Raw genomic sequence first — 26,182 nt, 5'->3', positions numbered from 1 at the left:
CACATTCAGAGTACAAAATGGTTGAAAACCTTTATATGATATCAATGATTTTTGATATCTAACTAAACTAATAAAATTTGTATTAAATGTTAAAGTAAATTATAAACTGATGAAACATAAGATCGGTTATTTTTACTGCCCCTTATTTCCGTTTTTAATATAATAATCCACAAATATTGAAATAGCCTACATTTGTATTTTAATGTATTTGTAAAATACTTTTGGATTCAAAAAGAAAAGGAAGAAGTCAATTTGTCTTGTTGGGTTGATTAAAGGATTGTGAAAGAAGTTAAGTGGATCTTTTCAACCAAAGACTATTATGATAAGGTGAACGTAAATTCGTTCAAAGAATCGTGTATTGACTTACTAAATCTGCTTTCTGTTTGAAATGTAAAAAATTATGTTCTTTGAAAAAAATATTTAGAGATAATATTATAATATTTTCCAGCCTTCAGAAAATTATTTTAAGGATATCCTGTGTTTATATGTATTACAAAACATCAAATAGAATGTGAAAATAGGCTACATATAATGAATTTTAATAAATTCAATAAATATTTCTTAAAATATGGTTTTCCTAATTACTTAGTAATTATTGTTAAGATTTACAATAAGTATTTTGATTTAGATTATGCTGACAATGACAAGTTACAGGCAAATGAAATAAATGTATCTGTAAATCAAACTAGAGACTAATGGCAATGTAAAGTAGCCTGAATTACGGTAATTACAAATTTCAGTAACACTTAGGCCTACTTATACCTAAGATAATTAATAAAACCCTCTAATTAAGAGAAAAATGGCTCTAATAGAAAACAAAATGAGATCTTCGATGAGAACTATCATCAGTGGAATCATTTGATTTCTTAGAGTATGAAGCACGGTACTGTAAAATCTTAAGTTTCAATGACATGATGGATGATAGAAAAGTCATAATATAAATAGCATACGTATTGTGTGTAAGCTTTAAATTATTTATATTCATTGCATTTAATATGGAAGTGGAAAGTAAAATAATTTTTAGAAACATTATTTTACGTTTTTAATAATACTAATAAATGTCTTCTATTTAGTTGTAAAGCTATTTTAATATTCATAATACTATTTCATTTAGATTTCTAAAATTATGACCAAACCACCTATTTTATAGAATATTTTAATTTTAATGTGATTAATGAACAATTAGTATTGAGGCTCCCAAACAGGTATGAGCCCAAGGAATCCCTCTCTGCACCCCTACAACTTATATATTAAAAACTTCTTGAAATACAAAGAAATTAATTTTCAGGTGTGATTTTTAACATGTTCAAATGAATCCCACATTCAATAAAACCTTGTATATTATAAAAACGCTTTATTTTCAAAGCTTTGTAGATAAAAATGCCTAAAAAATAGCGTAATGAAAAATATATGAAAATTCAAGGATTTAAAAAAAAATATTGTTTGCTGGAGCTCTTGGGTCACCAAGGGTCCACGGTTCTCCGGACATATAGTGGATGGATAGCTTAAAAATTCTTATTTGATATTATTGTTATAAATAAATTACTTATGTTTGGGAATAAATGACTTTTGACATTGCCTAATTGATTTAAAGCTATAAATTGAATTGGATGGAAGGAATCAAAACTTTGTTCTAGTCATTGCTAAATGCATTGAGAAATAAATAAATAGGCTAACACTAATGGATATTAACATATCTATCTAATTTTTGCCACACAGTGTCTTAATTGCAAACTGCAAAAAGAAGCTACAGCTACAGTACCCTTATTCTTACCACTTTTTAAATCCCATATTAGTTTGATATTTTAACTAGAATCTTAAATCTTTATTTAGCCATCTACATTTAGGGGCAGTTGTCTCCTCTACTTCCCCTTTATCACGTCCCTGGTTTACGCTTCCATAACTTACACATGTTTGCTAACTCTTCTCTGTTAATTATTCAGTTCAGTACTCTGTACCATTAGTTACGATGAGACCAGATCGTGCACGCTCATTCCTGGAGTACGTGTACGTGGGTAATTGTTAGAAGACGTAGTTTAAGTAGTCATTGTTTATAATTTTCAATGGTCAAATATTTCTTGTTTTAGGTTTTCTTAGCTTTGTAAGCTGTATTACAAACGTACAACAACTACCACTAGGTAGAAAACATTCAGAACTTTTATTGATTATATGAATACACATGCTAAAAGTCTTTAAAAATGAACATAGTCTAATTTGATAAAAATTGGTAGTAAACTTCTATGGCGATAGAGATAGAGATAAAGGATTTACCTAATGTTTATAAAAAAGGTAGTAAACTTCTATGGTGATAGAGATAGAAGATGAAGAAGATACCTCATGTTTATATTGCCATAAAGTCATCTTCAGCTCTTGTTTATTTTAATTTAGGCCTATCTTATATAATGACTGCAAGTAATATAGTTTCAGTTAAGCAATAATGTAATAAGAAAAGTTTAATTTATTTTAGTTATTAGGCATTGAGTTAACGTAGTAAAGAAATGTATAAACATTAAATCAGCCAAAACTAAACTAATAAGATTTCTGGTCATACCTTTTTCTTTAACCCTTTCAACTCAGGTCCCAAGGGAGCCCCAACGCATACTAAGTCGCACAAGTTCAGATGTCGGGCCGGCCCCGACTTTGCTATAGCAATACACTATGATTATATACGGATGATATTGCTTTTTTGGTTGCTAGTGTTGACCTTTAGATTTTTTCCAAACCATTTGAACATAGTTTCACTACTAAATACATTTTAGAAACTTAAACGTTCATTGTCTTTGGTTGCTCTATAAAAAGCTGTCAAACCAAACAATGTGATATTTGTCAGTTTAGTTTCTATATAAGTTCTCGCTAAAATAATCCGATGATGGCTGAAGAATAGTGTTGAATTTGTTGTGAGGTTTTTTAATTTCGTTTCAATACTCGTTTTGAGAATTTTTTCCTGTTGGTGATAAGCAATTATTTCTAAAAGTAAAGATTCAGACACTGAAGAAATAATGTTATTGTCTTTTTTAATATAAAAATCAGATGGTTGGAGTGTTTATTTAACTTGAGGTGCAAATTTTCAAGTTCACTTATTTGTTTACTGGTAATTGATCCAAGAAAAGAATTCTAGTGGAAAAGTTTAAAATTACTCAACAATACTGCTGGTCTGAAAATCATCCCATGAAATGGGGTGACGCCAATAAAATACACCAAGAGGAAAATATTTTCACACCAACTGATAAAGGCATAATACATAAAATTAACAAATCAACCACTAAGTCAACCTTCTCTATAAGCAACTCTGGCTATAAATATTTAAAAAAAAAAAATAAACAGGAAACCTAGACAGAAGTTAACAATAAAACAAACCTCGACACCATAACAGATTCTTCTTCTTCTTCTATGGGGCAGCCTACTGCCATTCACTTAAGCCTCAAGGGCATTTTGCGCACCCCTGAAGCACACCATGAGGCCTAACAGTCTATGATTTCAGCAGTACACAAACCGCAGAAAACAACCTATCAGGTCCTCCTGGGGAAATTCACCACCACTGTACGATGGCATACCGCATCCACAATTGTCTTCCTGTTTTATTCATCTCAGATGACGCACTGCGAGACCACAGGACGTGCCAACATTGATTTGGCACTGATTGATTTGACATTGCTTGGGTTCATCTTTCCACTCTAAACTTTATGCTGTTTGTCTGCTAGGTATTATTTATACCTTTGAGTGGCAGTCCATAACCACATTTTTTAGTTTATTAATTAATGTATTAAGGCTTTTACACCCGAATAAGAGGGTAGATTTCAATCATCGAAACAATGTTGTACTTTTTTGTTAGATATAAGGATGACAATGTCTGAAATCCTACTATCCTTTCAAATCATCCATTGCCAATAAGAAACATTAAACAAAGAATAATTCAAGTATTTTTACAACAGTTTATAGGTCTGAGTAATATGGGCTTTATATAAAGTTTTCTCTAACTCAATAATCAATAAAAAGGATATTCCGTAATAAAATAAATTATTTAGACCTTATAATGTGGACAGCATAAACTTACAGTTCAGAATTACTACTAGTAATTAAAACAAAACAAACTAAAAATAAATCAGTTATGCAGACATCAAAACACGACAGCCGACATAACGAATAAGACAATCAGCTAGTCACAGTCAAAACAAAACAGTTGTTCACACAAGACGTTCTTTCTAACTATACAAAGAGGAATTACGTGTGATTTATTGAGTAACAATATACTTCAATTGTTAGGTCGATTGTTCTTTGGTTTTGAACCGGAACATCAAAAATGCACAAAAAATAACTGATTTCTGACATGTCTGCTTATTCTGTATACACAGCAGTTGTCAGTTAGAGGATTAAGTAGCTTCCTTCCTTTTCCTTATAAAATAAAAAGAATGTAAACATCAAATAAAAACTCAATATCAAGAATAAAAATAACATAAACAAACACAGACCAATCTACACACCCAGTATGAATGATTGACTGCTTCGTTAACGTTTTTTTTTTTTTTTTTTTTAATGCCACAGAATGCCAAATTACAAAACCAACAACATACAAACAATATATCAATCAGTTGTAATATTATCGTTCAACATAACCTTGCAGTAAAATTTTAAAATCATACTTTCAAGTAAACCTATTAAAAGTAAGCCTCCGCACAATAACGATAACGATGACCGTAAAAGTCATAGTGTATGGAAATTAAAGGAGTTAAACTTAAAAACCAATTAATTAGGACTCATCAGGTACTTCTTAAAATAGTATTGTTTGTCAGTATGTGTGATAACTATTGATAGAAAGTTCCTAGATTCTTCAAAACTGGTATATATATTTCTCTTGGTCCAAGGAAGAACTCTATTGATTTTGAGATCAAAAGGTCAGCAGGCAGCAAAGTTACAGTCCAGCAAGTCACATATCTAGGAAAAAATTACAGTCAGTTTTTGGTAGACTGTTATTACATTCGGTCGGGACCTTCAATTCTCCAAATTAACAGTTAATTTTACTATTACAAAAGTGGTAAGTAATTTATTTCAGGAGGCAAGAACTAATTTTGAACACACAAAAATTTGATTTTCATTAAATAGATTGAATAATTTCCCCTGAAAAGAAAATGATTGCCATTTGTGTTTGTTTTGGTGGGAGTTGAAATGAAGTTTCAAAAAGTATAAAATGATGTATCTTTCAATAGGTAATATTTTTAGGCATGACACACTCAAAACAAACTACCACACATGTAAAACAATCAGTGTCAGACAACGAGATAAAAAGACTTAACATGGCTTCAGTGGTACAATTTTCGGTGAAACTACCTTGTTCCTCAGTTTAAAGTGAAACAAAAATTGTTTAAGCAATTATTTTATTCCGTTTTAAAATAAATTAATTTTACTATTAGTCTACAAAAAAAAATAACATCACCATGAATCTAATTCAAAGATAAATTTATTTGTCTAAATGAGATCATTTACACTGACAATTTGTAACACCTTTCATCAAGTCGTAAAATAACAACATGAAATAGCTAATCGCTAGAGGTAACTTTCAACTTATCATATAACTAGTAATTATTTAAAGTAAACCATTGGAAGAAACGAGAAAATATTAAAATGGTCAAGAAACTTCACACAAATATTTCTATGTTCTTTTAATCAAGTATTATTTAACAAATAATTAATCTTTTTATAAAAATTCATACTCCATTATTTATGCTGAACACTGATGACATTTATGTTTTATAAAACAGTTAATCTGATATACTAGCAGAAATATAACTTAAACACAAAAATTCACCATATATCATTGTTAAGTGAATTCCATAATCAATCACTTAAACAAACAACCACCAAACTGAACTGAGAGACTTACCATCAACCTTGATATTCTTCTTGGCAACAGGTAGAGGTAACAGTAGCGGCGAAGTGACTGTTGCCGAAGTTGTGGGAGCAGGGAGGGGCTCTGGGGAGGAGGGAGACGCAACAGGCAGAGGTAGAGGCAGGGGCAGTGGCAGAGACAGTACACTGGGGGTTGGGGTTGCCACTAATGTAGATGGCACCACTTGAAGCATATTGCCCACTTGTACGACCGTGGAAGTTGACGTGGACTGGCCTGACTTTGGTGTTACCTACAAAATCAAGGTCATCTAATTAATTTAAAATTCACCACACTATAAACTGACACATGAAACCAAATATTTAACTTTATACAAGTATCTTAACTTAACATCCTTTCCTTTATTTAATCCTTTGAATGTCAGAGCCAAAATAAAAACAACTTAATAAAAGACCACTGACAAGTAAATTTGTCAACGCGTACCTATGAACCAATTTGATTTATTTCATAATTGGTTACAATTCCACTAGAGGGAAAACTACAAAATAAATAACAGTAAGTAGTTTACTGTTTCACTACTAGATGGTGTGGGCAGGCATGGGTTTACATTGAAATGTGTAGTTTGCTTGAAGAGTAATAAGAATTGTGTTACCAGTACAATAACTGTAATGCATGTTTGTGTTCAACTCCATTTTTTATTTGAAGGATTAACCATACTTATAAAAACTACTAAAAGCCAGCATTCACAAACTAGGGTGTGTTAAAAGTGTTGTACAAGGATTTTTATTCATGTAAAACACTTATGTCAAATTCAATAAAAAAGTTCTGGCTGTTAGAATTGCAACTAGATATGCTATTACAGTTATATTTACACTGTTTTTACTTTTTAACAACAAAACACAAAATATTTGCAAGTATTTTCTGTTTTGTACCTATGGTATTTTCTGAAAAAGTCCAGGATGTAAACCTAATTGTCTTTTACCTCGTTTTTACAAAATAAGTCTTCCAACCCTTACTGGTTTATCACTACATACACTACAATGTGTTGCTGACTTTTTCATGTTGTATTATATGAGGCTTATATAACCCCATATTTGCTGACTTATTAAAATTGAGTTTTTGAAAAGGTTGAATCTGAAACAGTCTGAAATTAGGTAATTTCTGTGCCATGTGTTATGATTATGATTTAAATAAATGTTTCTAATCCAGATTAATCCAATGCAAGAAAAACGTCCGGATATGTGGCATAAGAATTCACCATTACAGTGTGTGTGTTCACACTTCATTGCTTGTTCTTCAGTACTGTAACAATGCCCCAATCCTCCATATTCCTCAGAAATGGCTCCGTTTAACTTACTTTTATTTTTTTATGCCATAGTTTTACAAGCATAGATGACATTAAAAGTGCATTGCTGAAAGAGCTAAAGGCTATCCCAAAGATTGAGTTTGAGAAGTGTTACGAGGATTGGAAGAAGCACTGGCACAAGAGCAAAAATATTTTTTCAAAAAATGAAAATTCCCGTTCCTTTTTGAACATACGTGGTATGTAATTATTAACCTGCCTTTAATATAATAATGTAAGCTATATGTATGTACTGAATTACTAATCCAATGAAGGTTGAATGCGCCTCACTGGGTTTTAACAAATTTAAGTGGAACAATTATGAAAAATAGATTAAATAGATTAAAAAAACTCATGAACAGTCCTGCTGTAAAATAATATTTTATTCCTAAGAAATGTCTTTTTATTATTACCACTTTATAATTCCACAGTGACTTTCTGTTGTAACACAACCATTGCAATGTTGTAATCTTGTTATCTTTTCAAATCACATATAGTTAATAAATATTTGAAGTGCTATAGTTAATTAACCCTTTGAGTGCCACGCGATGTGGCGGAGGTCTTGCAGCCAGTGCCAGTCATTTGTGACAGGCCATTCCCCTCAGTGCCAAGTACTATTTTTATGTTACTGCAGTATTTTACAAAAAAATTAACACCTTCCTTAAATATTAACATAATGGGACACTTTTTGCTTTATTATTTAGGGCAAGATACGGGCTACAAATTGGTATATATACATTTTGACCATAAATTAAAAAAATATATTTATATATGTATAAGCAAAAATAAAAAAACAAAAAAAACACATTTTTTTGTTTAAGATACAAAAAGTATTTATTTATTTTTGTTTTATGAGTTTTATGTGCCAATTTTATGTTCCCCATGTTAGTTGGAATACATGTACCAAGTTTCATAAAAATACATTTATATATAACTGAGTTTTGAATTTTTTTTATATATTGCTGCAAAATGCTGAAAACCTGCCCCAGCATGCACGCTTACTCTTGTTCATGTAAAATATATTTTACTAGTTTTATGAAATTAAATCAAGGTAGATTATACAACTGTTATTTATTTATTATGAACAGACATAAATTAATTACTTTGGGCTTATTTCATTAGGCCTATTATACTAAATCCTTCAGATGAAATAACTGAGTGAGTGTTTTTATCATAAGAATAAATTAATGTATTTTAATGTATTTTTGCGGTCAGATTCCGTTATATGCCCCCAACGCTTAAACTTTTTTCAATGAACTTAGAACGTTATAAAACGATGTAGTTGAGTAACAGAACTAACATTCCATCAATCAACAAGCATTTCCAGGTATTGCGATCGGTATTGTTGTCGCTGTTATCTTATCTTTCTCGAAAATCCCGATTACGGCAGCCCGCGCGGCATCACATGATTATTTAAGTTTAGGTTAGTTTAGTTAAATTAGCGTTGGGGGCATAATGTTAGTTTTGTTACTCAACTACATCGTGTTATAACGTTCTAAGTTCATTGAAAAAAGTTTAAGCGTTGGGGGCATATAACAGAATCTGACATATTTTCGCTTAAGGGCGATCTGTTCCTTTTACTCATTTCGGCAAACTATACCTTATTCAATAATGAAATTGAACTGAAGTAATATAAGTAGGAAACTTTTAAAACATTAATCAAAACGTCAACACAGCCACAATAGACAGCTAGCAAATTAAAACAACTGAACGTAAACAAAACGACTGCAGCGTGACAACAGGCGGTTCGCGCCACAGGCTTCTAGATATCAGCTACATAAAAATATTGTATACTATATATACAAACTATCACTACTTGAATTATGTCGTACATTTCTTGGGCTTTAATTTGATACGTTTTACGATATTATACGTCAATATTTAGCAACAGGATGACCAATATTGGAAAGGCCGATCTAGTCGGCCCTTGTCAATTTTCGTCAATACCATCGGGCCGATTACATCGGCCCTTGGCACTATGCGGAAACGTTGCTAGGCCGATTAAATCGGCCCTTGGCACTCAAAGGGTTAACATTTCCAAAAATATTAACTTCCTAGATCCTCCAAAGCTTACTGATCAATATATATTTTCTGTATTCTCTGTCGACCACTGTTTCTCCAAACGTTTCAGAATTTTCTTCTATGTTTCATCGTTTTACGTTTTCTTTATGGTCTTCATCTTAGATTCTGTTTTCCCTTTTGACAGGATATTCAGGATGGGTAAGGTTAGTGAGTAGGAGCCACCTCCTATCGAGAGCCATGAGGAAGAATTAGGGCACTACATCTCAAAGTCATGTCTCCCCGGAAGAAGGGGAGGCCAGCTCTGAACCAGCCTCTCCAGTCGAAGTAGGCAGGGGGTGGCATACCCATGTTGAGGTTAGCAAGAACCTCTGAGGTTAGGGAACAAACCCCACCAACTCCAACACAGTCATCTCCCACAGTAGACTAGACCTATCGAATTGCCCATGAACCCTAGAATCTCAACATTTGCAGTTAGTGATGTGCCGCTCCTGGACATCCATAAGGTTGCCCAGATTTAAGTGACACATCGGTTTTTGCTGTGCCCAGTGGTGGGTTTAACTGGAAGGTAAAAACCAGCCAGAAGTGATCCCTGCTGGGTTTATCTGATGATTAATTTAATATATTCATTGAATGTGGAACAATATATGTATGTGATAAACTACTATTATCTGAATTATTTTCTATTCCAGCATGTACATCATTAACCTCTCATCTGTCTATCCTGAGCCTCTGACAATGGAAGCATAAATAAAACCAGATTTGTACAGTAAGATTGATTTGTGCGTTAGGACCTCAACGGTGCACACTATTCCATGATCAATATTCAACTGCTTGTGTGTCTGAAGAAAAGTCACAATCCAGCCACATTTTATACACATCTAAACATTCATATCTTTACTGATATGGGACGAGCCACAGCTCATTAAACTTCAAATTTAATAAATATATATTTGCATGAACAAGGTTCGAAAAATTCTTTACCTGATATCTAAGCTTGCAACAAAGAAAAAATGTGTTAAGGACAAATTTCTCAAGCAGGGCTGGTTGAGACTCTTAACACTATTAAAATAAGACGACCTCAATATTATCCTCTTAAATCACCTAACTGTATACAATACAATACTAAATTTGTCTTATATATGACATAATCAGTATGGCCCAAGTCTGCAGGTTCTTAAGTACATTTTTTGGGAAGTAAAAGTGATCATTTCCCATATTCTGTAAGTTTCAAGTTTTTCTTCCTGTAATAATATATTTATTTTTAAAATAACATTTTTTTTTTTCGTTGTATAATACCTGAGTAGGAGTGGTGGGTGTTGGAACTGGCACTGGTAGCGGATTAGTGCCAGATGTTAACGAAACAGCTTCAGATGGCACCACCTGCAGTATGTTTCCCACCTAACAACAAGATTCCATTCTTTAATGCAAACACAACGGTTTAGCAATAAAAAGGTCCGAAAGAAATTTTTAAAAGATTCTTGGGCTGGAATGAAGAAATATCTGAAATTGTAACTGTGTTATTAGTAACAATTCTGAAATACCATAATAGTAACTGTGGTATTTGTTACAAGTCTGAAGAAATATCTGGAACAGTAAATGAGATTTTAGTATCAACTTTGCAAAAATACATGAAACCGTAACTATGATTTGAATATCAATTGTATCAAATAAAAAAAATTAAGAGCAGAAAGCAAGCCAGACCAGTAAAGCTCCAGGAAAGTTTAAACATTTTGAAAATAACAAACAAAACTCAACTTATGATTATTCATCAGTAAGTAATGGATGGTAGAATATTAACAAATCACCACTACTAATGGTTCCTTTAGGACAAGTGAAATGTTTTGACCAAATTGTAAATAAATACAAAATATTAGTGTTTGTTCTCTTTTAACTGTTTAATTCCAATGATTGATCAAGATAAGTTTCACTGTTTTTTGGTTTTTAATAAATTTTTAATTGAATAGTTTCCTATTTATACAATATTTTAAAACAAAATATAGGAAGGACACTGATTCATCATAACCAAAGTTCGAATTCAAACTTTATAGTTAGGAAAATTTGAACATAAATTCTACCCTGATTTGTCATATTAATCTTTAATCTTAAAGGAATAGTAGCAATACATGTCAAAATAGCTAAGACTCCATATGAAAATTGAGCTCTAATCAACTGTCATGCAATTGTTTGCGATTTTAGACTTGTCATGAACGAAGTTGTGATGTGACCAATCGGTTCTCAATAGACTTTTTGTTAATGTTTAAATTAATGACATAGAAGCATTATAAACAATTATCATATTAGACATTACTTCAATTAAATATATATCCTCTCTCTCTCTCTCTCTCTCTCTCTAATCTGTTGATCTAGCGTTACTATGTTCTGTAACACTTCTACACATTTCAAATCCATCAGTGAAGAGATGCCATTTGAACTATGATTTCCTGTCTAAGTCCCATTCTTCAAACTAATTCTGTGGTTGTTTTCTATGTTATATTAGATTTTTATCAAAATTATTATTACATACTGACATTTAAAAATTTAGGTAACAGTTTCTGAAATAAGCAACTATAATGACAAGCAAATGTTAATTTACAGTTGTAGATGTATGGTTAACAAAGGAACACTTTCATGCTCTATTCATGTAAAAAATATTGTATTTATAGTTGCATTAACAACAAACTTCCTGAGCTATATGATGACTTTTTATGTATTGACATCTTAAATATTAACAAAGTACTTTACATCTCAGACCATTTTGAAGTGTTTCTCCTTTTTACAATACCAACTTCAATTATATATAGATTTTTAAAGAAAAGTGGTACACCATTCTAATCAATCAAAATCAAGGAACAATTACTTTCTGTATTTTTACTGTAAAACAGTTGTGTATTACATTTTTGCTATCTTCAGTTTTTTGCATCGTTATATAATTACTATAATATTACATAATTTCACACTACTTTCTGATACAGTTTTTTATTTGGTATCTACCCACGACTCCAGCTGTACAGTGTTTATCTTTCAAATAACATACGAGTACAATATTTCAATTCAAGAGTAATTCATCAACTGCTTGTGCGAAATATTTGTTGAGTTGTTCTGCTGTTAAGGCTGGTCCATGCAGTGTTTGTATATTAATGCTTAACTGGATGTTAGGCTTCACATTTTTCTTTGTGTTCCTCTCCCCATTTATTTAGTCCAAATTGCTTTGGATTAGTTTTAGGAATTGTTCACAAACTCCCTAGAGTCTTGTTTTCCCAACATTTTCAATCTTAAATCATAATACTTTTTTGAGACTGCACAGTTTTATTTAATCTTTTCAGCTCCTGTCAATTAAAATTTGTTGAGGGCTTGTAAGTATTCTTATTATAATTCGAGATCTACATTGTCATTGTATATTTTTTATTTCTCTTTTTTCTTTGCCTTCTCTTTTTTTGGCAAGTTGTTTTTATACTTGCAGTAACTGTTGCAAGAAATCTGTTGTAAGCTTCTTTAGTATCACTGGCATTGTGTACATTATTCCAGTCGTTTAGTCCAAGAGTATATTTCAAGTGCTGTATCAACATAACCTGATAGTGTTATGCTGACTGAAGTTTAAGGTTATATATCGTGGTTCAAATGCATGTGCTAATGAAGTTATAAAATTATTTATCTGAGCTTTATAGTTTGATATTCCGTTTTGTTTAACCTGTACTGTCATGCAGGTTGGAACATACACAGTCAGTTGAGGATGAAATCGTGAGTCACTCTCTAGTAGGACATAAATTGATCTATCAATATAATATTGAAACAAGCTATATTCTAGCTATATCCTTTTAAAATCTAACAACAATAATACAAAAGTAAAACATCCTCATCAAAATCTTTCATGATAAATAGAGTTAGGCTATCTGCTTTATATTTTTCTATAATTATAGAACATCTTCTGTATAGGTGGTCTGTATAGAACAATAAGATGTATTACCCCATTTTCCTTCTTACTCTAATCATAGCACTTTCAAGGTTTGATTCTCTACATTCTTCTGATATATCTACTGATGTTGCGTCTTCAGAAAAGTATTGGTTTATTCTCATCTGCTGAAATCTAATGTTAGTGTGTAACAGACCATATTAAATCATCCTCAGTTTATTTAGCTCATGCTGTGTAAGAATAACAATGTCTGGTTCTATTGAAAGCAGTAAGTGATTTGCACAATCTAATTTGCTCTTCAATCCTTGTACATTTTGATGTAGAATTTAAATTCCATGTGCATTCCAAGTTTCAATTTCTTTTATAACCATACCAGTTTCTATGGTTTGCTGTGAAGATAATAATTCCTGTGCTTCAATGTTGAATTCATGAAAATTCTAGTTTTTCCGTTGTTTTTGTACTGTTGAGTTCTTCTAAAAACTGAATTTTTGTAAGGCACTACTTTCTTTTCTGACTGGATGTTTTGTTTTGCAAGAGATATTACACTGTCCAGTTTATTTTTTAAGGAGGTTTGTTTGTCTCCTCCTGTGTCTCTCTAATCTATCTGACAGTCTTGTCTTGAGGGAGATATTAAGTTATTTGTTTTATGTTTCAAGGAGGTTTGTATATATCTTTCTGTGTTTGACTCATGTGAGTGAAACCCTTGTCTAGAGGGAAAGGTCAGTAGTTCAGTATTTTTTCTAAAGAGGTTTGTGTCTGTCTCTGTTGGTTTCTGTTGCCTGGCAGTGATTTGGGAAAGAGAACATATGGATAATATTTTTTATTAAAATATCTTCAAAAGATTCATCTTTACCTAGTTTATATGCAGTATAAGGAGGTTTTTTGCCTTCTTTAAGATATGATTGATGTTGCTTGGTTACTCTTTCCTAAATTATTTATACTCACTTTGTTGTTGGAAACTTATTTCATCATTGTGTTTGCAAATGAGAGAGATAGATTCCAAGTGAGTAGTTTATGATCTTAGTGTTCAGTATGAGTTCCATTATGACATACTTCCAGTCAAGATTTCGAATTTCATCTGGATTGGTATCTGAGATGCTGGTGATTTGTCTTTGTACATTTTGCAGTTTTTCTTTATTTAGAGACCATGCACAATCCGTCAGAATATTGGTGAATGAATGGCTCAAAATTAAGGATATCATACTGTTGACTAACTGTTTTATTGGGATCATTCTTAACATTGCTTGTAATCTGTTGTTCCTGGTCTTGAATCTTGCTTGCTTCTACATTTAATTTATCTTCACATGCTAACAGTTGGAGAGGGGACTTTTTTGGCAACATGTTTCAATAGTGGGCTGGACTGATATTAGTATAACGTTCGGTTATAGTTAGAATAGAGTCTACGAATTATATTTTCTTCAGAAGTTCAGCATTAGTGCTTTCTAAATTTTCTTTGTCCATATGAAGAATTTTCACTTCCATCTCTAAATCTTTCTGGATGATTTTTTCATTGCTACATGAGTAGATAATTCACAATTTTTATAACTTTGTTTTGATTTTCCAGCATTTCTCATTTGACAATAACATTTTATGGTATTCCTAATTGGATTTTTTTAAACATGCTTGTATCATGATTTAGCTTTTTTTCATATTCTTCCAAGATTTTTAATATAGTGCTTCTAAAATTTTCATCTTGTTGTCATAAAAATGTTATTTTTGTTCGTTAGTCTTCAAAAATCTTCTAGCACTTTTTGTTTTCGTTTTTAATTCATAAATTTGCCCTAATAGCTGATTTTTTGCTCCCTTGATAGCTCTTCTTAATTTATCATCAAAGTCTATATGGCAATCGATGTATTTTGTCTTGAGATAAGATTTCTTGTTTGAGATTGTTATTTTCATTCAAAGTGTAGTTTCCTGCATCTGCAGCAATGACTTATTTATAAATCCTGCATATAATTTGTAGAAAAGTTAAAATTTGTTTTCATCTCTCGCAACAGTTACTTTTACAAGTTTCGGAGACAAGTGTTGCAGTTAATTTAATAGTGCTTCATCTAGAGTCTTTTGACAATCCGAAATCAAAATTTTAATTTTTGAAATCTAATTTTGAATATTTTGCTTTTTAACACGTTCATTGCGTTACGAGTAACCGGTGAATAAACGCACCTTAATTTATGTGCAGAAACAAAAATTTGAAGGTATTTACCCCAGTATGTTTAGTGTATTCCTGAGCCACAATCTTGATTTAAATGAAGAAAAATTTTATTTTCTATGTAGTTTTAAAACCAGAAATCTCATAACAAATAACAGGTTACTCGTGACGCACTGGAGTTATAACATTTTGATTGTGTGAGGAAGGAGTAACCGGTTACTCGTATACTTCAAGCTTCTTCCACTAAGTGCTAGTCTATTCCATCACATATGCTCCCGACTGGCACTAGGGCGATGTGAATGAGGTGTTATTTACATGATGCACTGTTGCCGAATCGTTAATTGTGATTGTGTTAATATGGATGATAATATATTCATTGTAACCATGACTTCGGATGGTGATGATAATCCAATTTACATGCTTTAGATATCACCATGGTACCAGAATTATAAAGTGGCAGGTTTTAGTCCCAAACCACAGTGAGTATTGGACTACAAAGCAGCTAAAAAGAGAGTGGAATCAGCAACCAAATGGCTGCCTACTACACGATCCTTAAAAAAACCCAAGATTGGTATACAAAGGTTGTTGTCGAACTATTAACAAGTACGAGTATGGTTAATTCCTGGATAGTTTTTGGTAAAACAACAGCAAGTACAATAGCAAACACAAGTAAATTGGTGATTCAAATTGAAACTTTTTAAAGTTAAAATTGTAATTAAACATTACTCTTAATTTTAAATTTAATTACTTTTCTGTACTTTAAAAGTGTTGGTTTTTAGCTTTTATCTGTTTCTAGCTTTGGCATAAATTGTGTAATACACTAAAGGATTGGCTTTTTTCCTGAAATATATAAATAAACAAAGTTATCCACATGGGTTTTATTCTATTTCTTTTAAACATGCGATATTTTTGTCAAGATTTTATAAAAAAAACTGCAAAAAAACTATTTTTTCATGTATCAAAGATTTACTGCTACTAATAAACAACAAAGGGTGTAGAAGTGGAGGGGTCTTCATACCCCAATACATGTGCCAAGCCAGAGCGTCCATGAAGCACACGCACAGCCATCTTCTCTCTTCTCAAGTGCTGTATTTTCGTGCGCGCGCACCTGGGAACTGCCTGATCCAAATCTTGTCTTCTTTGATTATTCCAATCAGGCTGAGCTGATCTGGCGGGCTTCTTTCAGACTATCCTAATCATATTCATTTTTCTTTTCGTACTACCCTCACCTGTCAGGTAAACTTGCAGGCTGCGTGATCAAGGGAGTGCTTGGTCGTTAATATGCGAACTCTGGATACCTGGAGACCTCCAGTTTAAATATATAGCCTTCCCCAACTAGAGCGGGACAATGCTTGGGATGACCTTTGGATCTCCGCTACTCGTGGGAACAAAATTAGCAAAGAAATACAAAAAAATGAAAACAAACCAGAGATCTCTTGTAGCACTCAAAGTGGATGAAACCCCACAAAAGTAGAGGGACTGGTGACGGGTTCTGGCTCTAGCTATCCTAAACAAACTCAAAAAACAGGCGGACTTCCTAGTAGAAGTCCTCAAACCTCCGACTCACCTAGAGGTGACACTGATGAAGAAGACGCCATACTGGAGGGCGAACACCAGAAGGAAGAGGAAGCAGAAGCCGAAAGGCCGTTCTCAGAACTGCCTAAACTAGGTGGAGCCAGGAAACGTTTGGTCTGGCTTCGGAAAAGAGGTTATTCTCAGGAAGAAGCCAGGGAATTGGCCTTAAAACCAATTCCAGAAAAACAAAATAAATTTTTGATCAAACAAAAAGAGGTAAAAAAAATCAAAAAGACCTCACTCTGATGGCTCCACATCGGAAGATCATCAGAGAAAGAAAACAAAAAACGAAGGAATACAGGGGGAACACAAGGAGCAATCTGCACAACCCCAGAAACCTTCATATAAACAAGCAGTAGAAGGTATAAGGGTGGGGATTCTACACTCCAACTTTCCCGAGACCCTACTCACAACAGAACAGATGGAAGAGATCCAGAACTTCATCCTGGAAGCAATCGTGGAGGAACAGGAGGGTCCCTACTCTCCAAGATTCTACGGTATCAACAGGAGACATCTTATAAGGGTGGGCCTTAGCTTGAGTAACGAATGTAGACTCTGTGGAGAAGAGGAGGAATCAGCAGAGCATATTTGGTTAGATTGCCCTGCCATCTTAGAAACTCGGAAAAGATTCCTGGGAGCATATCTCCTCAGCCCCAAGGATATCAGAGAACAGGAGCCCTAAGTGATCAAATGGTTAGAAAGAAGGTGCATTAAGGTCGAACAAATGTGCTTTATATGCAGGCATGGTAATACGTCACTGACACCACTATAGGTTAAACCAGACAATATGACCTGAAAATTTAGCTGCTAACTTACAGAACTGACCTTGCCATTCCACACTATCATACTTTTCGTCATGTGAAATCATTCTTGTGTGGTTTGCATTAGAAGAACAAAAACAATGTCACACACGTTTTCTAAATGCATATTTGGTAGTAGATGGTGTTATGAAAAGGATTTCTAAAAGTTTCTTATTTAATATGATAAATTCCTAAGGTCATTAGTATAGTTGTTTCTGTTCTAATTTATTTCCACTTCTAGGGTATACTCATTCCAATTTTACATAATTCCTAATGTAAAATGTATAATCACAACCAATAATAGAATTGACGGCTTATAATTTTAAATCTCAAATTAAATACCGTAGTCACATGTATATGGTTATAATCCTTAGTTTCTATTGCTGAAAAGTTATTTTAGTTAGATTGGGGTAAGCAGCTTGACTTCTAATCAATCATGAATGGCAATATTGCCATCATGCTGCATTTTGACAATATATTCATTTTATTACATGAATAAGTACCATTCTTTGGCACACCATTTAAAATCAATAATGTTTCTGTTATAACAAAATATTGCATTTATGTTCATTTTGTATGTTTTAATTTATATATTTATAATATTTATTTAATTGTTCTGATTCAGAGAAATACAATCCACTAAATAGCATTATTCTTGGAGTATCTTAAAAACAAAAAGAAGGCAGTCATAGATCACTATTTAATAATTAACAGAAGTGGCTTGTATCATATTTATACACTTTTCCAATAACCTGAAATAAACTGTAGTTTCGGGTTAGCCATAGTTAACTTTTTATTCTGTTTGGCAAGGCATCCACTGTGACCAGTCCATCCCGAACCACAACAGCCCACCTCTACCCATTGCGACCAGCCCAGCACAGATCACCTCGGCCTACCTCTACCCACTGCGATCCGCCCATCCTGAACCACTACGGCCTACCTCTACCCACTGCGACCGGCCATCACGCACCATTACTACTTTCTTCTTTGAGGTTAGTTTTTGCTAACATGTTGCTAACAACGGTAGAGAAAATTTTTATCGCAGAGCATTATTTTCACTCATACGGAATTGGACGTGCGGGTGGGCCAAGCTTGTCATACACTGCATTACGTTTTCAGGAACATTTCCACAAATACCCACCTAGTAATGCTGTAATTCTTAGTGTTGTTGAAAAATGTTGGAAGAACAGGTAATGTTTTGATACAGTGAAAGGACTTTTCAGGTCGCCCAACTACTGTCTGTACAAATGAAAACCACGGAAGAGTGTTGCAGCATGTGTTACAGTCACCGAAAAGAAGCCTAATGCGAACTTCTCTTAAACTGAATATTAGCAATACGTCAATGCGAAGAATGTTCAAAAACATTGGTAGTTTTCCCTACAGGATACAAACTGGACAACCTTTGACCCTGTAGAAACAAACTAGCCAGAGTTCAGTACTGTGCTTCAATGTTAGCAATATGCTATGAAGAACCTGAGTTTCTGAGTGATGTATGGTTTACAAATGAATGTCATGTGCACCTTAATGGTTTCATAAACAAGCAGACAACATGTTTCTTTGGATTTGAATGTCCTCACATTGTTGTAGAGAGGCCACAGCATAGTAAGCGTGTAACCATTTGGTGCGCTGTGTCTGGAAGGGGTATAGTGGGACCATACGTTTTTGAAGGCAACAATGAAGAGACTCTTACTGTAAATCGGTATCGATATAGGGCCATTCTTGATCGTTTTGTGACAGACCTCAGGAGATTTTGTCGTACACGAAACCTGCCCTAAACTCACAGTGGTTCCAGCAAGATGGCGCAACCAGTCACACTGCCGTTAACAACATTGCTTTCCTCCAACAAACCTTTGGCAACGGTCTCATCTCCCTTAGAACAAACTTTCCTTACCCAGCCCACTCCCCCGATCTTACAACACCGGACACCTACGTCTGGGGAATGTTGAAAGAAAACATTTTCCACGAGGACCCATCATCTACCATCGTTCAACTCAAAGAAAAAATAACCATGTGTATTAGGAGAATGGAACAACCCCTATTCATAATAATGATGCAAAACCTACAAGAATGGTACGAGTGTTGCCTCAAACTAAACGGGGGTCATATTGAACATGTTAATACCCGAGTTTAACCGATTTTGCTTCCTTTGACCTGTATTTATTGGTAACATCTATATGTAACGTTACTGTCTTTACCATAATAAAATATTACCATCTCAGTACCATTTATTTTGGCTAATACTGTACTTGGTTGTGATTTTTGATAATCGTTTGAAATGAAGTAATTGTGTATCATACAAGCAAACAAATATAATCATAATTATAACAATAATACTCAATTTATTTTTATATTTTGTTTTCTGCCTAATATACTTACAACAAATCTATAAAAATTATATATTATACTTACATACAACAGGGTGGCTACTTAAAACCTCTTCAAATATCAGAGTTTTTTTGGTCGAAAATTTCCGACACCCTAGTCCATTTTCAAACCAAATAAACAACTGTAATGCTGTATTTAACCCTTACGGTGATTTTAGTGTTGAAGGTTTATCATCACAAGCTGGAAATGCTGGAAATTTGCAGGAAATGCTATGAAGTTATGGTGGTACAGGAAATTTCTTAGCGATATACAAGAAATTCAGTGACGATTTATCGCTACCAGCTATTTTAAGCTCCTTAGTTTTTATCTCTGTATCTTTCAATGTATCGACATAACATTTTATATACCTAATAGCTTTCCTTTCTGTTGTGTTTATAAAATATACGTATACAATTAGGAAAAATCAAGAGAAAAAAAATTTCCAACCGGCACTACCGTGGGTCATTTCGTTACTATATGTTTCTAAATGGTTTTTATATACAAAGAGCTACATAAACAAGCAACTGGTAATTTGCATACTCTCAATCAGTTGTCCATGAATAAACAAGGTAGATTCTTGATGATGCACCAAAATAGATATATTATACAAATAATATTTTAGTTAAAAACACAGTTTATTACTAAAATATTATTTGTAATTACAGTAACTTGTTGATTTGGTTATCTATCTACATTTTATCATGCAGTAATTACAAAAATATATTAGCAATCTAAAATATTATTTGTTAAAGTACAATAACTTGTTAATTTGGTGATCTATCTATATTTTTTCATGCAGTAAGTAAAAAAATATATTAGCAATCGATAATTTGCGTACTGCCAACCAATATATGAAGAATGCATCTGCTATGGAAGTTATCGAATTGTGGTTAATTCACGATCTGTAGAATAAATAGACACCAGTACAGAACAGTACCATACTTGCCACCAGGATAAAAGCAAAATTAATGTATCAATAAAATTACTGACTCTTATATTTTGTGTTTCCCTTTAAGGTAATGTAAGAATATGGGTGCGGAAGTGGCGGGGTCTTCATACCCCAACACATGTGCCAAGCCAGAGCGTCCACACGCACAGCCACCTTCTCTCTTCTGAAGTGCTGTACTTTTAGTGCGCGTGCACCTGGGAACTGCCTGATCCAAACCTTGTCTTCTTTGATTATTCCAATCAGGCTGAGCTGATTTGGCGGGCTTTCTGTAAACTATCCCACAACATTCATTCTTCTTTTCTTACTACTCTTCCGGAGGACCGAGTCGGAGGTTTGAGGACTTCTACTAGGAAGTCCACCTGATTTTTGGGTTTGTTCAGGATTGCTAGGGTCAGAGCCCATCATCAATCCTTCTATGTTTTGTGAATTTTCATTCACTTTTTGAGTGCTACAAGAGCTCTCTGGTTTTGTTTCGTTATTTTTGATTTGTTTACTCATTTGTGTTCCCACGAGTAGCGGAGATCTAAAGGTCACCCCAAGCATTGTCCCGCTCTACTTGGGGAAGGCTAGGTTTAAACTGGAGGTCGCCAGGTATCCAGAGTTCGCATATTAACGACCAAGCACTCCCTTGATCACGCAGCCCTCAGCATATGCTGTTCCACCTTGGCTTGGATACAGAAGGAAATCTAGATTTAGGATAGTTTAAGATAGATTGTTAAGATTACCCGACAGGTGAGAGTAGTAAGTGAATGTTTGGATAGTTTACAGAAAGCCCGCCAAATAGCCTGATTGGAATAATCAGAAGACAAGTTTGGATCAGGCAGTTCCCAGGTGCACGCGCATTACAGCACTTCAGAAGCACGCTCTGGGCACATGTGTTGGGGTATGAAGACCCCGCCACTTCCGCACCCATATTCTTACATTACCTTAAAGGGAAACACAAAATATAAGAGTCAGTAATTTTATTGATACGTTAATTTTGCTTTTATCCTGGTGGCAAGTATGGTACTGTTCTGTACTGGTGTCTATTTATTCTACAGATCGTGAATTAACCACAATTCGATAACTTCCATAGCAGATGCATTCTTCATATATTGGTTGGCAGTACGCAAATTATCGATTGCTAATATATTTTTTTGCTTACTGCATGAAAAAGTCTCTAAGGAGGCCTCACTATTGGACCACTGCCCTATTAGGTTCGATAGAGGAGATAGGGGAAAGATACGTAACCCACAGGGTTCCTAAATCTACCAACTGGAAAGGATACCGAGTGTCCCTAGTAGAAGAGTTGGAAGAAATAGGACCCTTCCAGAAAAATTAATTTGGATTAGAAAGGTCAGCACAAATAGTAGAGCAAGCTATAATAAAGGCCTACGAGAAAAACTGCCCTCCCAGGCAAAACAAGCTGAAGAAGGACGTGCCGTGGTGGACTGGGAGGTTGGAGACATTAAGAAATAAAACTAGGAAACTATTAAAATGAGCAAAAAGGACAGACGATTGGCTCCCTTATCTACAGGCCCAAAATGAATATAAAAAAGAACTTAGAACGAATAAAAGAACCTGGAGAAATTTTTGTAAAAACATTAACAGCCTTCCTGAGGCAACCAGGCTTAAAAAAACTCTCCAAACGGAGCACACCAACCCTATGGGGACCCTAGTAAAGGACAATGGTGACCTAACAGTGAACAGGAAGGAGACCTTAGAACTACTTCTGGAGATACACTTCCCGGGGGGTCACCTGACTCGAAATGAGGATACATAATCTCTAATCAAGGGGGGATTCAGCCGGGAGGTTGCTAAAGCCAGACAGCGGTCTAAATGACTGTTAACATGAAAGAATTAAATGGATTGTAGATATTAATATTCAGACATCTAAGACGATTTAAAATATTTTTTGATTAGTAAGCTCCGAGTAAATATTCAATAAAATTTATTACTAGATTTTTAACTATTAAATATTATCTGGTTTTTCTTAAATAAAAATCATAGTTCTAAATAAAAATAATGGATTTATTTTAAACTGGCAAATTAAAAAGTTCAATGTTTCAGAATTTTCATCACTCTATTTTCCACAAAGAATTGACAAACCGGTTATTAATATTAAAAAGGTCCTTTGGCAAGGAATAAAAATTTCAGTCAAATATATCAAACTAAAAAAATCAGAGCTCTCTTCTGAAATAAAATAATAAAGTTTTCAAATAAAAATCAAATACCACTTGGAAATAACTAAAATTAAAATGTTCACTTCTAACTAAGTTCACTCAAAATTCAAAAATAAAAAATCAAACTTCTCTTTCCACTAGTTGTACCTTAACTTTCAAGTCTTTGCAATTCAGATACAAGTCTCTCCAACAATTATTAAAGTTCAATTAATTTCCAATTAATAATTCACAATAAAACAGTTCCAATTAAATATTAATAAATTACTAAATTTTTATAAGATCGTTTAAGCCATTTAAATCTCCTGGGGCGGATGGAGTTTTTCCAGCCCTTCTTCAAGAGGGGCTGGATATACTTTTAAATACTCTTAGCATTCTTTTTAGAAGCAGCTTCGCTTTAGGATATATACCAAAGAACTGGAGGATAGCACTAGTGGTGTTTGTACGGAAAAACGACAGGGATCCGACAAAACCCAGCTCGTACAGACCCATAAGCCTAACCTCCTTCATGGTGAAAACTATGGAAAAAATAATAAACAGACACATAAGGGACGTAATATTACCAGATCACCCACTTAGTCCCACACAACACGCCTACATAGAAGGTAAATCAACCACCACTGCTCTCCACAGCTTAGTGGGAGAGGTGGAGAACACCTTCGAAAAAAAGGAAGCCCTAGTCAGCGTCTTTATGGGCATTGAAGGAGCTTTCGACCGAGTAGCATATCAATCCATGGAGACTGTGATGGAACGTTTTGGAGTTTCCCCAGATGTAGTCAAATGGATAGTAGCCCTCCTAAAAAGCAGACAGGTGAAAGCTAAGTACGGGGACGAATCAGCCGTGATCACGGCCCAAAGAGGCTGCCCCCAGGGGGAGTCTTGTCTCCTCTCCTGTGGGCGATGGTAGTGGATGATCTCCTAAGCAAAGCAGAGAAGAGGGGAATTAGGCTACTATGTTATGCGGACGACCTAGTGCTTATGATTAAAGGAAAAAACAAAGGCATGCTGGAACACCTAATACAAACAGAACTTAACTTCATAAGTAACTGGTGTCATGGGGAAGGTCTACGGATCAACCCATCAAAAACAAATATGATTACCTTTACCAGGAAAAGAAAATTCCAGCTATCACAACCTGTTCTGGAGGGAATCAGCATCCACCAAACAAAGGAAGGAACCTGGGTTTAATCCTGGATGAAAAGCTTGGAACTCCCATATTAGAAACAGGATATCCAAAGCAATAATGGCCCTTGGGGCCTGTAAGAGACTTTTTGGATTTAAATGGGGACTTAAACTCAAAATGTTATATTGGATTTAAAAAACTATAATAAAACCAATGGTCACATATGCTGCCTTAGTGTGGTGGCTGAAAGTAGAACAAACAACAGCTGCAAAAAGGCTACAGAGTCTTCAAAGGTTAGCTTGCTTAAGCATCACGGGAGCGATGAGCTCCTGCCCAACACTAGCAATTGAAGCGGTCCTGGGTTACACTCCTCTTGGCCAGGAGGTGATGAGAACAGCCGCTATAAGCGCAATGAAGCTTCTAGGAACAAAGGTAATAAATGCTACTTCCTTAGAAGGCCACATGAAAATATTGCAAGAATTTCCTGAGGCTGAAATGCTAACCAAAGTGTCAGATGCTATGGTTAAGAAATACTCCTTTGACAAACCATATACGGTCTCTATCAGAAGTAGGGAGAAATGGATTAAAAATAAAAAGGAGGCCTACCCTACAAAAGGAGTCCTGAAGTTTTTCACTGATGGTTCACTCCTAGACTCTAGGGCAGGATACGGAATACATGGACCTAGAGTTGACATGGCTGTGCCCCTAGGAAGACATGCCACGGTTTTTCAGGTGGAGGTCATGGCAATAGACTCATGTTCCAGAAGACTCATACAATTGAGGACAAAAGGATTATCATACCTAATACTTTCTGATAGTCAGGCTGCACTGAAGGCACTTGATACCTATTCGTTTGATTCGAAAGCGGTCTGGGAATGCAGGAATGCTCTAGCAGAGCTGGCAATGAATAACAGAGTAACACTCGGTTGGGTACCGGGTCATGAAGGTATTCATGGGAATGAAAAAGCGGACATCCTCGCCAAAAAGGGAGCAGAATCCACATTGGTGGGGCCTGAGCCAGGTTGTGGGATAGCCTTCTCCAACATTAAAGCTCTGGCCAAAGATTGGGAAAAGAGGACAAGACACAATAATTGGAGTAGAGCCTCAGGATTAAGACTATCTAAATTGTTTATCTCTCCTTACGCTAAAGGGTGGACAGCTCTCCTAGACCAGAATAAGGAGGATATAAGACTGATATTAGGAATGTTGACAGGACATGGCCCTCTGAGGAAGCACCTTATGAAGGTAGGCCTTAGTCAGAGTAACGAATGTAGACTCTGTGGAGAGGAGGAGGAGTCAGCGGAGCACATTTGGTTAGATTGTCCTGCCATCGTAGAGACTCGGAAAAGATACCTGGGAGCATATGTCCTCAGCCCCAAGGACATTAGAGAACAGGAGCCCTTAAATCTGATTGGTTTTTACAAAAGCCTCGGTCTTTGAGGGCACAAAATTAAAGTAAGGGAGGCGCAAAGGTCTTTTTAGGACTAAGCGCGGGGACAAACTGTCCTTTTCCCTCAGGAAGGGGAAAAAAATGTAAGAATATGGAATCATCCCATCTCAACAACACAACTACAAAGTAAATAAACACACAGAAGGCTGTAGTTCAAGTCACAATGTATTCGTTAGATTATAGTCATGGACTACAAAACAACATGACGTAAGGCTTCTCATACAAGGACTATTTGATTTGAACAGTTCTAATTATCCAACTGATCGTCACATGTGAAGGGAAGTCATTCAGCTGAATAGTTGATCGGAAAACTGATGGAATCTCGTCCAGACATTGCTGCTCTGACGATGAAAACTGAAGTGCGTGGTAGATCCAGCCGGCTGGCCATCTGCAGTCTGGTGACAATATTAAGCTGCGTTTACACTGGCAAGTAAAGTTGAGAGAGAACTTTTGTGACTACTGTCACATAATGTGAACAAGATAAGAGATTTTACTTG

At 34.6% G+C, this 26,182-nt stretch overlaps 1 protein-coding gene across 3 annotated transcripts in view; it reads right to left on the bottom strand.

The window, feature by feature from the left end:
- The window catches only part of LOC124368992, a 165,636-nt gene that overhangs the window by 45,407 nt on the left and 94,047 nt on the right, over positions 1-26,182 (bottom strand). For 2 of the 3 annotated variants that reach the window (XM_046826586.1, XM_046826587.1), the window contains 2 exons: positions 10,503-10,604; positions 5,879-6,134 (listed from right to left, as the gene is read on the bottom strand). In XM_046826586.1, coding sequence (XP_046682542.1) covers positions 5,879-6,134; positions 10,503-10,604 — 358 coding nt within the window. Of the gene's footprint in view, positions 1-5,878; positions 6,135-10,502; positions 10,605-26,182 lie in introns of those variants that run through there. The other variant, XM_046826588.1, reaches the window with a different exon arrangement.

This window comes from Homalodisca vitripennis, chromosome X (assembly GCF_021130785.1).
Source record: "Homalodisca vitripennis isolate AUS2020 chromosome X, UT_GWSS_2.1, whole genome shotgun sequence".
NCBI lineage: Eukaryota > Metazoa > Arthropoda > Insecta > Hemiptera > Cicadellidae > Homalodisca > Homalodisca vitripennis.
The sequence above is the reverse complement of the archived record's forward strand: the minus strand, read 5'-3'. Positions and strand labels throughout refer to the sequence as shown.